Consider the following 15,706-nt stretch of genomic DNA (forward strand, 5'->3'; position numbering starts at 1 on the left):
ACACATTCATCACACACACTTCTATGTGGCCTACCTCAGACGAGGTTCTAACACAGGTCTCAGCGGTACCGGTCCTTCGCCACTGGACCATCTCCACGACCAGAGAGAGAGAGAAGAGCTGAAACTTCTCCTCATCAACCTGCAAATAGACTAGGTTTATAGACTGAAACCTTCACACTTAAATGTTCATACTGACAAACTGTCAAAGTCTAATTCTTCTCAGTGAGGGTCACTTCACCTCTCAGAGTCCCCAGAGCTCAGCTGGTAAAGAAACTGTTCCACAGTTTGTCTTTTCCTACTGTTACCCCTAAACAAACTCATATTAAAAGCCAGAAAAACATTATTTTTTAAGGGTTTGAAAAAAACAAAAAACTTAATCAGTAAACAATGAAGGAAAATATAATCAAAATCCTTTAATGTAGTACATTTCAACAGTGATTGCAACATTTGGACATCTGCTCACACATGACTGCTGCTGCTCAGGCTTTCACGCATGCGGCCCAGGTGTGTCCCATACTGCTGATTACACTCAATCAGGTCTGCAGCCCTGAGATAGAAAGCACAGAAACAGCAGAGAAACCAATCAGAAGGGCCATCACATTTTTGTCGACCATCAGAGGGCTGTTTAATGAAGGTGTCTCTTATTGTGAAAAGCCTGTCTTGAATGAGCTTAAGGTTTTCTGCTTCATAAAGACACTCAGAGCCTGAGTTCATCAAAAGGTCTCAGAGGAGGAAATCATTCCCAACTGGACAAAAGTCGTCAGAGTGATACATATTTGGTTTTTCTTTTAGGATGAAGAGTAAAAGAATTTGACAAAGTTTGCCTGACTTGTGAAGGGACTCATGTCTCAGGACAGGACAGGAAAAATAAGACAACTAATCAATCAACATTAAAGTATATTTGTTATTGATCAGTGCTAATGAATAATTACAATTTCTGGGAATAAATGTGGGGTTAAAAAACAATATTCCGGAGGCGAGAAAGGGGTCCAGACATATGGGGGCACTGGTTCTTTTTGTCCTCCCTTAGAACTGCCACATGGGAATCTGAGAATATCTTGAAGCCTGGGCAACAGAACCAAAAGTAAGCAAGATGCCACTGGAAGTGAGAAAGAAAAATGTTTGTTTGTGTTTTTGCAGTTGGAGAAAGCAAGAAGAGAAGGAAGGAAAAAGTAAACAAGGACAGAAAGGAGGAAATAGTTGTGAAAGAAAGAATCAAAAAAAGAAAGCAAATGAAAAATATTAGTCATACTTTTCTCATCTAAGTGGTCATCTTATTTTGCTAAAAGTAATTTGTCATGCCCATTTTAGTCAAATTTCAGCATACAGGGGTAGAAATTACAAGATTTGGCACAGAAATGAATCAGCAGTAGAAAGTACAGTACTTGTACCTCCAACATGACCTTCCACAAACACAACATGAACACATACAACAAATCTGAATTATAAAACGGGAAGAATGACGCAAAGTAAAGACCTCATAACGAAACGTGGACAGGTACACACACACACACAAACACACAAACACACACACACAAACATACTAATAAAATTGTCAGTGTTGTTTGGCAGAGAGGGCGGGCGGGAGATTCATGAGTTTTAATATGCAGAGCAACAGCAAAGTGGAAAACCTGACACACTCTTAACACACGCGCAAACACACACACACACACACACTTTGCATGAACTATGAAGATGTTTTTCTATTCGTATGGTGACAGACAGCAGCTAACACACAACAGATCGCTCCCAGCAGAGAACACAGAGCCCTCACATCATTAACACCTCCTGCTGCGTACCGCTGGGCTCCGACTGTCTGGGGACACCAAGCCAAGAGAGGGAAGAATCAAGAGACGAACACTTAGGACACGGACGGAAAGGTGCTATAAATGTGTGTATTTATGTCTTCGTATGTGTGTGTGTATGTGTGTGTGTCTGTTTGTGTGTGTGTGCGCGCGCTCTCTATCTCCCAAATGCCTCGACTCATCTGCTAATTAGTCAGGAGCAATTAAGTACGCTTAAACTAACCGCACACAGAGGCAGCCGGAACACACATCCAGGTAAACAAATAATGACAAACAAATGACTCACTTTAACTGTATCAGCTAATAAAAATAAAGCAAAAGGAGTCCTCAAATGGAAATAGAAGAAAGGAATCACTGTAGATGAGTGGGAAGAGAGAGAAAGGCAGATGGAGAGGAGGAAAGGAGTGAAGCAAAAAAGGAGGTGAAAGACATAATCATAAGTCCCAATGGACAAATTCAAGCAGAGTGGATTCTATCGCATGCTATCTCTCATTTATATGCTAATTCACACTATTAACAGAGAGAGAAAGAGATGGGAAAAGAGTCTAATAAATAGCTACCGATTGCTGTTTGTTCATAAGTTAGTTTGTGGTTTTGCAGAAATGTTGTATTGAGCGACCAGCCAGCTGTTTCCTTTGTAACCAAAGACAAACTGTAACGAGTGACGGCAACGTGGAAAGTGGATGATTGAAATGAAATGAGAAAAATACATATAAAATAAAGCCAGAAAAAACGATGTTATCAATGTAATTCAATTTGGATTAACGCTGAAAATCATCTCCTTTCATCCCTCCTCCCCTCCTTCACTTTTGTTCCTTTATGATACTGATAGCCACTTGAGTGCTTCTCTCGTTTTCCGCCTTAAGCTTTCTGCTGGTGCTGATCTCAATTCAGCTCAATTAACTATAAATATGAGCTCACATGCGCACACATACACACAGCGTCGGTGTACTTTACAGACCTTCAAACACAGAGGTATAAGAGATCATATTAAGGTGCCACAATGCACAAACTCATGGGCAGCAAAAGTTGTTTTTCGTGTTGTATAATAGTAAAAGGATGGATTACTGAATGGGCCTACAGGGCACAGGCCCAGGGGCCCAAAGTGTCAGGGGCCCCTTTGGCCTTAAACTACAAAATGTCACTTAAAGAGACACAAATCAAAATCAAAAATCCTGGAAGAGACACTAAATGAACCCAAAGAAACATAAAGTGACTACAAAGAGAAACCAAAAGACTACAAATAAATCAGAAGAACTACAAAGAGATTCAAAACGACTACAAAAAGAAAATGAAAAACTACAAAGAAACCAAAACAACTGAAAAAAGATGTAAAAAGACAAAGAGACAAATAAAGACAAAGAGTCAAAAATACTAAAAAGAAACCAAAACAACTAAAGAAAGATGTAAAAAGACTGCAAAGACACACATGAGTACAAAGAGAAACATAATGACTACAAAGAGACCATAATGAATAAAATGAAACACAAAGAGACTATAAAGAGACACAAAGACTACAAAGAGATGCAAAACAGCAACAAAGAAACACAAAGATACTGCAAATAGACACAAAGACTACATAGAGATGCATAAAGACTAGAGACAAAAACAACTACAGAGAGATGCAGAACGACTACAAAGACTGCAAAGACACATACTGCAAAGAGACACAAAGAGACAACTCTGAAAAATGGCAAAACAACTACAAAGACATTCAAAATGACCACAAAGAGACACAAAACTACACGGACATACAAAGAGAAACAAACTACAAAGCGACAAAAAACCACTGAGATGAATAGCGACTACAACACAACAACAAATAGAGGCTAAGCAACTCTAAAGCCTTTGTGTCTTTCTCCTTTGTATTATAGGTGTTGGGGCCTTTTGCATGTCTGTGTCCAGGGGCCCCTTGTCTCATAATCCTCCCGTGATAATTGTTATCAAAAGGGGGACAGAGTTTGCACAAATCCAAGCAAAGATACTCAAAGCATACTAAACTGCAGGACACCAAGGTGGTCTGAACACTGTCCCAGATAAACATTTTATTTCTCTTTCTAAGGCAACGTTTCGATCTGTAAAGATCTTCTTCTGGCAAGTGTGAAAGAGACAAGAATGTGTTTCTTGTAGAGGCAGCAATTAACTCAAATCATTATCACCTGCTGGTCAGCAAACAGCCGGGAAAAACAAAACACCACAAGATGGCGATCACAGTACTCTAGATTATAGGAAATCCCACAGAGTGTATGTAAGAGGTGGACCAAGTCACCGAGACATCGGCCATTGGTTTCTTGTCATCTTGTTTTTATTTGCAACCAGAAGTGACACAAGATGGTGGAGATAAGTTCAACCGCTGAACAACACATCTTTAAGTGACCAAAATGTTACAATTATCTTTTTATACATATATATATATATATATATAACACATATATATACACTGGGAACAACTCCTAAAGCATACCCTGTTTTATCGTCACTCGTCTGGACATTTGTAGTTTTAAGTAGAGTTAAAAAGCCATTTTTTTACGAGACTTTTCCCTTTTCTGTTTTAAAGAAATTTAATCAGAACTGTACTTGATCTTTTCAAAAGTTTGAACATGTCAGTGGAAATATTCACCCTGATAGACAGTGTTTTTGATTCATGGAGCACATGTCCTCTCTGTCTTTTACGTTACTAATTCAGACAAACAGAAGTATCCGCCCATAGAAGAGCTTAACACACACACACACACACACACACACACACACACACACACACACACAAACTGATCATTACGCTCCTTCCTTGTCACAGACACTTAGAGAAACACAAAGAAGAAGGAGACCTGAACCAAAATCCTGAGATGATTTTGCCGCCTGTCGCCACCACTAAGGTGTGTGTATGTTATATCGTGTGTGTGTGTGTGTGTGTGTGTGTGTGTATGTGTGTGTGTAAGTAGAGACCACATGCAAAGGTTTCCACGGGCGACATCCAGAGGTTCTTGAGGGGGGTCCCCGAGCTGTGATCGCTTTTCCAGTGCTGTCATCACAAAGATGCACTTATGCTCAAACAGCACTCTTTCAATCAATCAATCAATCTTTATTTGTGTAGCACCTCTCAGACAGGCCAGTGCAGGTCAAGGTGCTGCACAGATGACTGACAAGCCGAAAACAAGATCCCACTGTGAAAACAACAGAAAGGACAAAAGCAAATCGGCTATTTAACAATTTGAGACAAATGCACGCAGGAAAATAAAAAGATAAACATTTTATAAAATATAAGCTGAGATATAATATCAGCTGAAATAACAGTAATAGCAGTAAAACATACAATTATACAACTTAAATACATTGAAATAAGTGGTAAATAAAATAGAATAAAAATGTCAAAACACAGTGATGGAGGCTCAGACACAAAAAACAATTCAACCATTTTGTTCCTAGTGTAAATGCACGCAGCGATGCATCACATCAACACCACACAACCCTTTGCTGAGGATCCACACACATCAGCCTCCTCTTCCTCCTCCTTCATGCAAAAATGTGTAAAATCTGTCATCACTTTTACACCTTATTCTCACTGTTTTGCTGAAGCAGAAACATATTGCGCTGCAAAGAATGTCATCCAAGCAGAGACTAAATATGTTCACGGGGGTATCTTTTTTTTTTTTTAATAAAGCAGCCGACCAAATAAGCTTACAGCACTTTAAACTTTCTCATGTGGTCCATTTTATGACCTCTCGCTGTTTTATAAGAATCTCGTGAAATCCATCAAAACACACTGAGGGCGAGGAAGTCCCACTCCCTCATAATCGTAAAAAAATTCATCACTTCTTTTTTTCTGGGGACCCACTTTTTAAAACCACGACAACCAATTCACAAGGTTCCTTATCTACAAATCGTGAGAAGAGTGAATCTGTAAGTAAATGAATGTTTCTGACCATTTTTATTTCCATTTCCACATCACTTCATATTATGTTCAATAGGTAAACCAGACATTTTGAAGAGCTAGTTGTTTGATAAATCAAAACTTAATTTTATACATGTGTTATTCAAAACATATACGCATGTTAAATACTTTATAAACGAGACCAAGAGTCACCAGGCTCTTGTTTTTTCTTCTAGCCTTTCATATTCCATTGAACCGTATAAGTCGGCTCCAGTTATAAGAGCAACACGAACATTCAGGCTCTCTCATGGGGTTCAAAGCTTAACTGCAGATATAAAAGACAATTAAAGAATTTCAATGGAAGAAATTGTTCAAAATGATTTGCCGACCCTAAGAAAATATCCTGCCACTAACGTGTTGGACGTCTTTGGGAATAACTGATATGTGATTTAAAAACAAGACGTTTTTTCTGTATTTTGTTGAACAGATTTCATCTTCCTGCTGGAGAATAAATAACCAAAATCCAAGGTCCACTACATGGCCACTATATGTGGACACCCAAACTGTATGTGATTGTTCAACAAACCAATCCAAAGCCTGCACGGGCGCTTATGTGCAGCTTGAACAGTCTCCAATTTTGGACCGTGGCTGCAGGGATTTGCTCCCATTCCGCTACAAGAGCATCAGTGAGGCTGACGTTGAGCAATAAGGACTGGCTCACTATCAACTTCAACGGGGTTGAGGTCTCTGTGCAGGCCTGTCAAGTTGTCCCAAACCAGACTGTTGAAACAGGAAAGGAATCTTCTCAATCTGTTGCCACACAGGTAGACGCACTAAAACATCATTGTATCTGATAACGGGACCTAAGAGGCCTGAAGCCCAATCTACAAGAAGGACAGACGTGTCTACTTATGGATTTTTTTATCATCATAAGCACACAAAGCTTCATATCTGCATGAAAAAAAACAAGTGTAGTCAGACAACCAAATGCACAAATCAACCATGTTCCCTTATAACTTGACCCCGCCGAATGTTGACAAAAAGAGCCATAGTTTCATCTACCAGATATTTCCCTCACGAGATGGTTGAGACCAAAAGCAGAGCTAAAAGAGGAGGGACCATTGGCCTTACATGTACCAGGTGGACACCAACGATGAGTATTAATGTTGCTACCACATGTTCTACATTATAAGATGTCAACTTGTTGGTCACGCCACCTCCCCAAGTGGAAAATAAAACAATGAATTCAAGTGTAATGTCATGCCAGGAAGAAGGAAACAAGAGACAGCTATAAGTACTGAACAAGAAGAGGAACTTTACTTGAGTTGACTTGAAGACACCATGAAATCTGCGAGTTGTGTGTGAAAGAAAGCTGGTAAAAGGGACGAATATAAATAGTGTGCAGTGTATCGAATCCTGAACACAATGTCCTGTTACACCTTAAAGGAAGAGAACATAAAGGCGTGCGACACAACAATACCAACAGGTTGAGTGTATGCTAATGTCGCCTACTATTTTAACACGGATTGAACAGATAGGAGCTGTGAATGGTTGAATTTCATTATGTCAGAACAGAGTCGAGCCTCACTCTGAACTCCCTAAACTGTTTAAAAGTCTTGTGTGAATAAAATGTGAGGGCCCACTGTGTTATGTAAATGAACCACCTCAAAGGTATATTTACAGTCTGCTCCGCAACCGCAGTCTCCCGCGTTATAAATGTACCTTATTGAGACGACTTAAGGGCACATTTTTAGCCCAAAGATAAACACGCTCCAAAGTTATGCGGAGACATGATTGATTCAGACGCACAGCGGCGCGGCGATGGAACGTTTTATCGTGGTTTTTTTTGTAAGGAATCAACAAACACTTTCACACATAACAACGGAACAGATGTTGCCTTTGGAGAGGAGAAGATTACACCGTTTTCACGCCAAAAGATATAAAACAAACAACAACTATGAGCTAAAAGTCAATTTCCCTGCTCTTTTCTTCTTTCATTGTATTATTCCTCTCTTTTCTCCTTCGCTGTGCTGTGAATGGATGTTTCAACTGCAACCGAGAGAAACTGTTTGCATGTGTGTGTGTGTGTGTTTGACCTCGTCACTGTGGTTCTGTTGCAGTAGATTACCAGCTGTTTTTAATAGTTTTCCCCCCAAATCTGTCTTTTTCTGCATACTCATTCCTCACCTGTGGCCTTTACAGGTAGGATGATACAAGATGGCTGTACCGCTCAGGTTTTTGGTCCAAAAACCTTGATGTTATAAGAGCCCACTTGAAATGTTCCACGTGAACATCTATAAGTTACATGCAGACGACAAAAATATTCTTTTTTTCTGTCTTGAAATCTCAAAAATGAAAAATAATGTATTTTGTTCTCCACTAAGGGCGACCAGGAATTCTTTACTCTGATGAAACATTTAATTACAAAAACAGTATACGGTTGGGAAACAAACACACTAAGAAGACTGCTAATCTTGTTAACATCCATAGTTTTTCTTTGTACTTCAGCATCACAACCTCTACATTCCTGTAATAAATATGCCAATTTCCTCTTGTTGCCTTTCATAAATGTGTCATAAGTGTGTTATTTTGAGAAATAAAAGGGTGTAAGTTAGGCTTGAGGAGCATAGAGGTGTCGTACACTGTGCAAATTGTAAATTCCTTTGAAGCAAATCTATGATTTATAATTTAAATTGTCGAATCTTTCCTCACTGTTTTTGCAGAGTTGCATTTCTTTGTTGTGCAGAAAAAAAAATCCTCTGCAGCAGAAAAAGTAAAATGTGATTTAAAGTTTGTTACAGACTGTTAACAATCAGAGTGTGCTTTCACCCCTGACAAAAGATCAAGAAATATATGACAACGTGTGTATTATGCAATAGTTTCAGTGGAGAAGTGAATTAAACTGAACTGTTATTGGTCGTTTGTCTGAAACTTTGTTAAATGTGCTGCTGCTGCCACGAGACCCTTGAAAATTATTTTTTACTATTATTTTAATTAATTTTCCTAATTACATACATTTTAAATTAATTAAGCCAAAAAAATAGCTTGTGTTGCCTTTCTGCATTCGTGAGAAAAATCCAAAGCTGAAAAACGCAACTTCCTTTAAAATTATACATATATAATTAATACATCTTTCATGTTGTGTCTGGGTCGGATCGTGTGTATTTATCAGCTCTAAAGACCAAAAGACATAAAAGGGATTCATGCTCCGCGTGAGCTCCAGTGACATGGAAAGTCTCATGCTGCCTCCTGGTGTCTTTAAACTGAAAATGCATCATCACTGCTGCAGTTTAATCAGTTTTAAAAGACCAACAATAAATCCTGCTTGGGCCAAATATGATCACAATATTACAGTGCCTGAATAAAACCACTAAAACACATAGGCACTAACTCAAACTCCAACACATTCAAGACAGTAATATAAAAGGTAAATTAAGGTGGTTTAGCATTAATTACATTCACCATTAAAATGATGTATCTATTTCCATACGAGTGAATATCATAATATCAGAGAACCATGACCCATAAATAACGTCATCTTTTTATTAAAATTCTAGTTGATGTATGACAGAAATGTGTTTAAAATCCTGTTATAAGTTTCGACTTTATACAATACATACAACCGAGATGAAGGGAAATAAATGGGGACACAAACATTAACATATGTACAATGTTAGATTATGCAAAACACCAAACAGTTGTGTTGTAATTGAGCAATTTGGTCACGACACAGAAATTAAAAGTTGGCTTTAGTGCCTCTCCAAAAATGACTGATAAGCAAAAGATTATGACACAAAATAAACCGTTAATTCAGATTTTAAAACATCCAGATCCAATATGGACCAGTTCTTGTATTTCTACGACTCAGAATCATCCAGTCAACTGATTTCAGTTTAAATTGGTTAAACCTGTGAGTCACATGATACCAAACCAGACGCATACTGTTCCTCTAGTCAATTATAGAAACTACACAAGTACAGCAGAACATGAAAGTAAAACAAAGCACGACATCCAGTGACTTTCTTGCAGCCGTGTTTGAGCATCAGGTCTGCGTTAACTCATAAATGTATTATTAAAAAAAAAACAACATTCATTTTTAAATGTCGAAGCAAATCTAAGCTCAAAGGGAAACTTTATGATTCAGAGCTTTTCCACTTGATTCCTGGAGGATCACTGTCGCTTAATGAAAACCTGAATGTGCAGCTGGAATCTGTAAATGATTAGTAAGTAAACCTTCACGACCGACTGCTGTCAAAAGTCAAGAAATGCTGCGAGTGCGTTTGGTTCTGTGGTTTCCAGCCCATTAAAACAAAGCTATCAAATTATGAGTACATTTTGTTTCCATCTTTGGCATATACACACTTAGAAATAAAAAGGTGCTAAATAGAACCATATAGGGTTCTTCGGTTTGGTCCCCAGGAGAACCCTTGAAGCCCCGATGACAGCTTCTAAAGAGAACCCTTCTATGGTGTAATGGTCCACCTAGAAACTTCCCATCCTCTAAAGGCCTGTACACACCGGGGCGTTTCTTTCGTGCGCCTAATTTGCACATCAATATACTTTTGTTTTTGTCATGAAAACTTTCACACAAAACGGGAATATTACGCAACAAAAAGCAACATAATTTTTTTGCCGGAATGAGGCCGACGTTTCTAAACTTTCGGACCGTGATCAAAGACATCAACCCATCACTTTGTGTGGAAGGTGTTGATTTGCACTAATATCTATAAAAACCTTTCAGAGTAAAAGCCCATGACATAACATTCAGCATTTTCGTGTTGTAAATTCGTTATACCCCCGGTGTATAAAGGCCTTATGTGTGCTTACAACCTACCCAGGAAGACCTACCAATAACCCTCTTATATTCCCTTTTACTCCATAGATCTTTCTCCAACCTAACCAGGTTAGCATGGGAACACGGTCCAGCAGCCTTGGGCCTCAAGAGCCTCCCAAAGGGCTGGAGGTGGTGCCGTTCAACCCACAACAATCATGGTTCAGTCAGGGGTGTTGGCTCTGCTTTCAATAATACATGAAGAAAACTTTCTCCCAAAAACAGTTCTTTGAATGGAAAGGGTTTTTAATGGAACCCATAGCCCTTCGGGGAGAGCCCTTTTGGAACCCTTGTTTCTGAGAGTGTTCCTACAAGCTGTGACAAAGTTCAACTAAAGACTAGAAATAGAAATATGTTTTCTCTATTTTTTGTTTTCCTGAGAACTCCTGAACCTCCGGTTGGAAACCGTTGGTCTAGAAGATCAGAGTCGAGCTCTGAGTAAACGAGATTTTAGCGAGACCTTAAATGTAGTTCAACGTGTAATGAAAGCGACCCTGACGTTAGTCTTGTAGCGTGGACCCAAACATGAGCAGAGAGCAAGAAACAGCTGTCTGACCTCGCTTCTTTAAATCGTATTAGCATCTGAAGTGTTACTGTATACAACCAACATTCCACTAAGTTGCACATGTAAGCAGATAGAGGAATAAAATGTGTGTGTGTGTGTGTGTGTGTGTGTGTGTGTGCACGCGTTTCAGAGCATTAAGTAGACAGATTAAGACTAGAAGGGTATTAAAACTAACAACTGGAGCACTGAACCCAATCACATCACGGCTGGTGAGTCATTAACCCCTCAACGTTATTTGTGTGTGTGTGCATGAGCTTGCATGCATGTGTGTGTGTGTGTGTGTGTCACTGGCAGGCAGGAGTAACGTCAGATCTTGAGTGATGCAGTCGACAGAGGGAAGGGCATTTTTCTAAAAGCGCTTAAAATGACAGATCACACACACACACACACACACACACACACACACACACACACACACACACACACACACACACACACACACACACACACACACACACACACCATCAATGTTATCCCATGAATCACAGGCGTAAACTGACATTAAGACTACAACAAGAGCAGTAGGGAAAAAAACGATCAAAGAGAGGAGCAGCGCTGTGTTTTGAGGAGCATCATCCCTCCTTCTTGTTCCCCCAACCGAACAGTTTGGACATCGGAGACTTCTTCTTTTGTTTGTCTTTCTTCACGTCTGAGAGAGGAGAGAGGAGGGCGGTCAAAAGATGACACGGAGGTAAATGAAAACTCAATCAATCAACTCAGAAAAAGAAATTACATTTTTAAAGAAATCGGAAAATCTGATTTTTGTTGTTTTGCAGCACAAACAACAACTTAAGCAAACTACTACAAACGTGTGTGATTTATGGTTTGATGGGAAATTCTGCAAGAAAGCGGCCAAAAAAGAAAAACAAAATAATGCATCTTTAAAAATGGGCGACAACCTCACTGCAGAAGCACGAGACATTGATGCTCAGTACAACAAGACAAGATTTCCTAATATATTATTATTTCTTTGCACTATTTGTGTTACAATCTACACATTTTGACTTTCCATTGCAACCAATGTATGTTGTTGGTCGTTGCTGCTTTTCATTATATATTTATATACCTATTTTGTCACCTACTTGTATGTTCCATATCTATTTTTCCATATCTTTATTAAGCTTTGTTACTTCTGCCAAGAAGTTTATGTTTTAGTTTGTGTGGTTGGTTTGTCTGTTGATTAGCTTGTCTGTTTGTCAGCAGGATTACGGAAAATCTACCGGCCTGATTTTCATGAAACTTGGTGGAAGGCTGTAGCATGAGCCAAAGAAAAACCCATTACATTTTGGAGCTGATCCGCCTCACGGGAAGGATACACGGATCATTTTTCAATTACGGATACGGCCTTGGTGGAGGTCTGCGCTCGCTGAGTGCAATCTTTATTTTTAGCTCTTTTTCCAAGTCTTATCTCTAATTTCATTGGAGTCAAATTCCTTGTACGTGAACACATAACTTGGCCAATAAGGCGGATTCTGATATATTAAAATAACATATTTTTATATTAGCGCATGTCTTATTGTGCCGATACCACAGCCACAAGAAAAAAAGAGAAGCTGTGTCCACAAGTTGTGTTTAAAGTGTGTTTCTAGTCTAGTTTAACTTAAAATCTAGTTGTTGTTTCACTAGTGAGGGTTCACACAACAGAAGCACTTTTACCATGGTTAAGAGCAATGTAACGTCATTTAACCCCTGTTTGAGGTTTCCTGATACACCTGAAAACACCTGCCAGGAAAGAAAAGAGTGGTATAAAGTAGCATTTCTCTTATGAGATACAACATGTGTGTAAACGACCACATGACTACACTCTGAGTGGGAATGAACTGTGAAACTTTGGCATTAACTTTACGAATACATTAAAATAAAATGGCTAGTCTTTAGCCCACGGTCGGCATTCACTCGCTGCAACATAACGACCTTTCACTGAAGTTCAATAAATCTCCTCAATTTTCAGCCCGGCTTTCCCAGTCATGAATTGCAAATGAAGCCGGCTTTAACTCTATTCTATCAGAGGGTCAAATTAACCAGCTACATTATCCATTTGTCTAATAGGAAACACCGCTGACAAAGAGAGGGGGAGCATTTTGTTTGATGCTTTTTCCATTAGCAGTCATTAGATCAAATGAGATGAAAACATCACCCAGTGGCACCCTTAAACATGCAGCACACACACACACACACACACACACTTCCATAAACCACAATGAGATTCCTATCTACTTCAATTAGAGGCGTCCATGATGGAAATCATCAATTGGATAATTTATAAGCAAACTAAGTTGCAGCGACATCGAGGTTGTGATAACTAATGAACAGAGCGGAAGGGGGGGGGGGGGGGGTCAGACCGACGGCCTGTGGAGGTGTTAGAGACACTCACTGAAATTCATCATCAGCTTGTTGAGCTCCACGTCCTCCTCTTCCTCCCTGAGAAAACGCACAAAAGCAAACACAGATCAACAGCAGTTCCTACCTGTGTGAGCTTATACTGCATTTATACACGTGTGTGATCTGTGAGTACTCGGGCAGTGAGACATTTTGTCGTTTTCGCACTGTACTCGAGGAAATTGGATTTGAAATCAAACAAAGACCATGAGATAATTCATTATTGAGTCATATTTTTCTTTGGTCTATTACTTATCATTTATTATAAAGTGTCAGAATAAAATGAAAACACGCCTGTCACAATTTCCCCAAGCCGAAAGCGACGTCTTTAAACTAACTGCTTGTTTTGTTCGACGAATAGTAAAAAAAAATAGATATATTTTCAATGTACAGCGATGTAAAAAGAGAGAAAAATCACAATTCCCCACATTTGAGAAGTTTTAAAGAGTGAGTATTTGGCATTTTTGCTCAACACATAACTTTAAGGAATGTATACATTTGGAACTAATCAACAAAATAGTATTTATAGCATTACTGTGAGGTTGAAGTGCTGCTGATGCTCAGCTATATTTTTAAGGGTTTTACACATACTCCACATACTTCCCATCAGCTGAAAAGTAACACCGAGGTGTTTTATCTCTCAAGTTTTTCTTCAAAAGGCAGAGTTTCACATGTGTGCTGTAGAGGATAATCCACATTGTTCATGGTGAGCACAAGTATCGTCTTTAATAGAAATACTTGCTTCTGACAATAACAGTTTTTGGCAAATAGCCAATCAAATTACAGCGAGGCAACAGGCACCAAGTTTGTGCCGTCAGCTTTCTATGCCAAAAGTTTCGAGGATGCGCTTTGTTGTTTTCCAAAACTCGGGGTACTTGACATTGTGAGCGTGGGGCAGTCTGCACATAGCGGATATTCAAGCCAAGACCTTAAATTGTAGAATTTAAATTTCCCCAAATGACCCTCCGCTGTATATGCATACACACCTGAGTCTATCGTCATCCAGACCCTCTATAATAGCGTTTCTGTCGTTGACAATGTCCACCAGTTTGGCCATCAGCTGCTCTTCCCTCTTGCGGTCCGAGTTTGTTTTCAGATGTTCTGCTCAAACACAGACACATTTTAGTCTCAGATGTTTGATCTCTTTCATGTCATTGTGCCGAGTGTGTTTCCTTGAAACTCTCACCTGGTTTGTCCATCAGTCTCCTGAGCTCCTGCTCAACAGTGGGCTGCTCTTCCTCCAGGTCCTGGGTTTTCCCACTAGAAGTAAAAACAATGTAAATCTGTATTAAAATAGTTTATCGCCTACGATTGCATTTCTCGAGTCTGGAGTCTAACCCTAACAAAAAAATGAAACACTATGAGAGACAGGTGATACTTCTCTGTAGGTTTGTCAACACAAGCGACCCCTATCAGATTACACGTGGTCATTAGATCCATTGTTAAAATATTGATTAGAGCAGCTTTAAATGGCCATATCATAAGGTCATATGCTCAGTGTCCCCCAAGTTATTTTCCAAAAAAACGCATGATTTCTTACACTGTGTGTATTTGAATGCAAATCTGTATTAAAAAGATAATTTTTTGTTATAATTTGCTGTTAAAATGCCTTGGTAGAGGTAGAGGTTTAACATTAATCAATGTAAGGAATATTTGCAGTGCATGTGTGCTGTTAAGCAGCATCCTGCTTCACACTGCAGCCAGTGGGAGGGGGGGGGGAGCTGTCTTGTTCCAGGACGCCCTGCTGAGAGACGGAGGAGGGAGGACACTGGGAATTCACACTGTCAACCTTCTGGCCACAAGTCTGTTTCACTAATCGCTAAATAGTGGCATGCCCCTTTTCTAAGTGTGTGTGTGTGTGTGTGTGTGTGTGTGTGTGTGTGTGTGTTTACTCACACGTAGACCAGTTCAGACTCCCGGCGCATTGCCACCTGCTTGTTCCTGATCAAGTTGAACCACTCAACCATGAACTCATCCATGAGAGAGTCATCTTCACCCTCTGACGCACAAAAACACACGCATGCAGTTAATCCCAGAATACATTCATTCCTCTGAATCTTTTTTTCCACTCCTGATTCATGAGGAGGTTCACACAGTACGAGTGTGTTTATCTCACCTTCTTCACTGCTGCGGAGCTTCACCTCCAGCTCCACTCCCCTCTTCTCCCACTCGTTCAAGCTATCTTCAATCTCCTGCAGTTCCCTTATGATGTCTTCTTTGAGAATGTAGTCTGGTTTCATCTACAGATGTAACAC

The 15,706-nt window shown here is 39.5% G+C and overlaps 1 protein-coding gene across 1 annotated transcript in view; it reads right to left on the reverse strand.

Annotated features, from left to right (window-relative positions):
* Positions 1–9,205: 9,205 nt before the first annotated feature.
* Positions 9,206–15,706, reverse strand: part of LOC116392049 (MICAL-like protein 2) — a 15,837-nt gene continuing 9,336 nt past the window's right edge. Inside the window, exons 11-16 of the mRNA XM_031863179.1 lie at positions 15,568–15,691; positions 15,348–15,450; positions 14,638–14,711; positions 14,438–14,552; positions 13,447–13,493; positions 9,206–11,721 (exon numbers count right to left, since the gene is read on the reverse strand). Of these exons, the coding sequence (XP_031719039.1) occupies positions 11,645–11,721; positions 13,447–13,493; positions 14,438–14,552; positions 14,638–14,711; positions 15,348–15,450; positions 15,568–15,691 (540 nt within the window). The 3' untranslated portion in view covers positions 9,206–11,644. The remainder of the gene's footprint in view (positions 11,722–13,446; positions 13,494–14,437; positions 14,553–14,637; positions 14,712–15,347; positions 15,451–15,567; positions 15,692–15,706) is intronic.

Source organism: Anarrhichthys ocellatus, unplaced genomic scaffold (assembly GCF_004355925.1).
Source record: "Anarrhichthys ocellatus isolate YVR2014 unplaced genomic scaffold, GSC_Weel_1.0 scaffold28, whole genome shotgun sequence".
NCBI lineage: Eukaryota > Metazoa > Chordata > Actinopteri > Perciformes > Anarhichadidae > Anarrhichthys > Anarrhichthys ocellatus.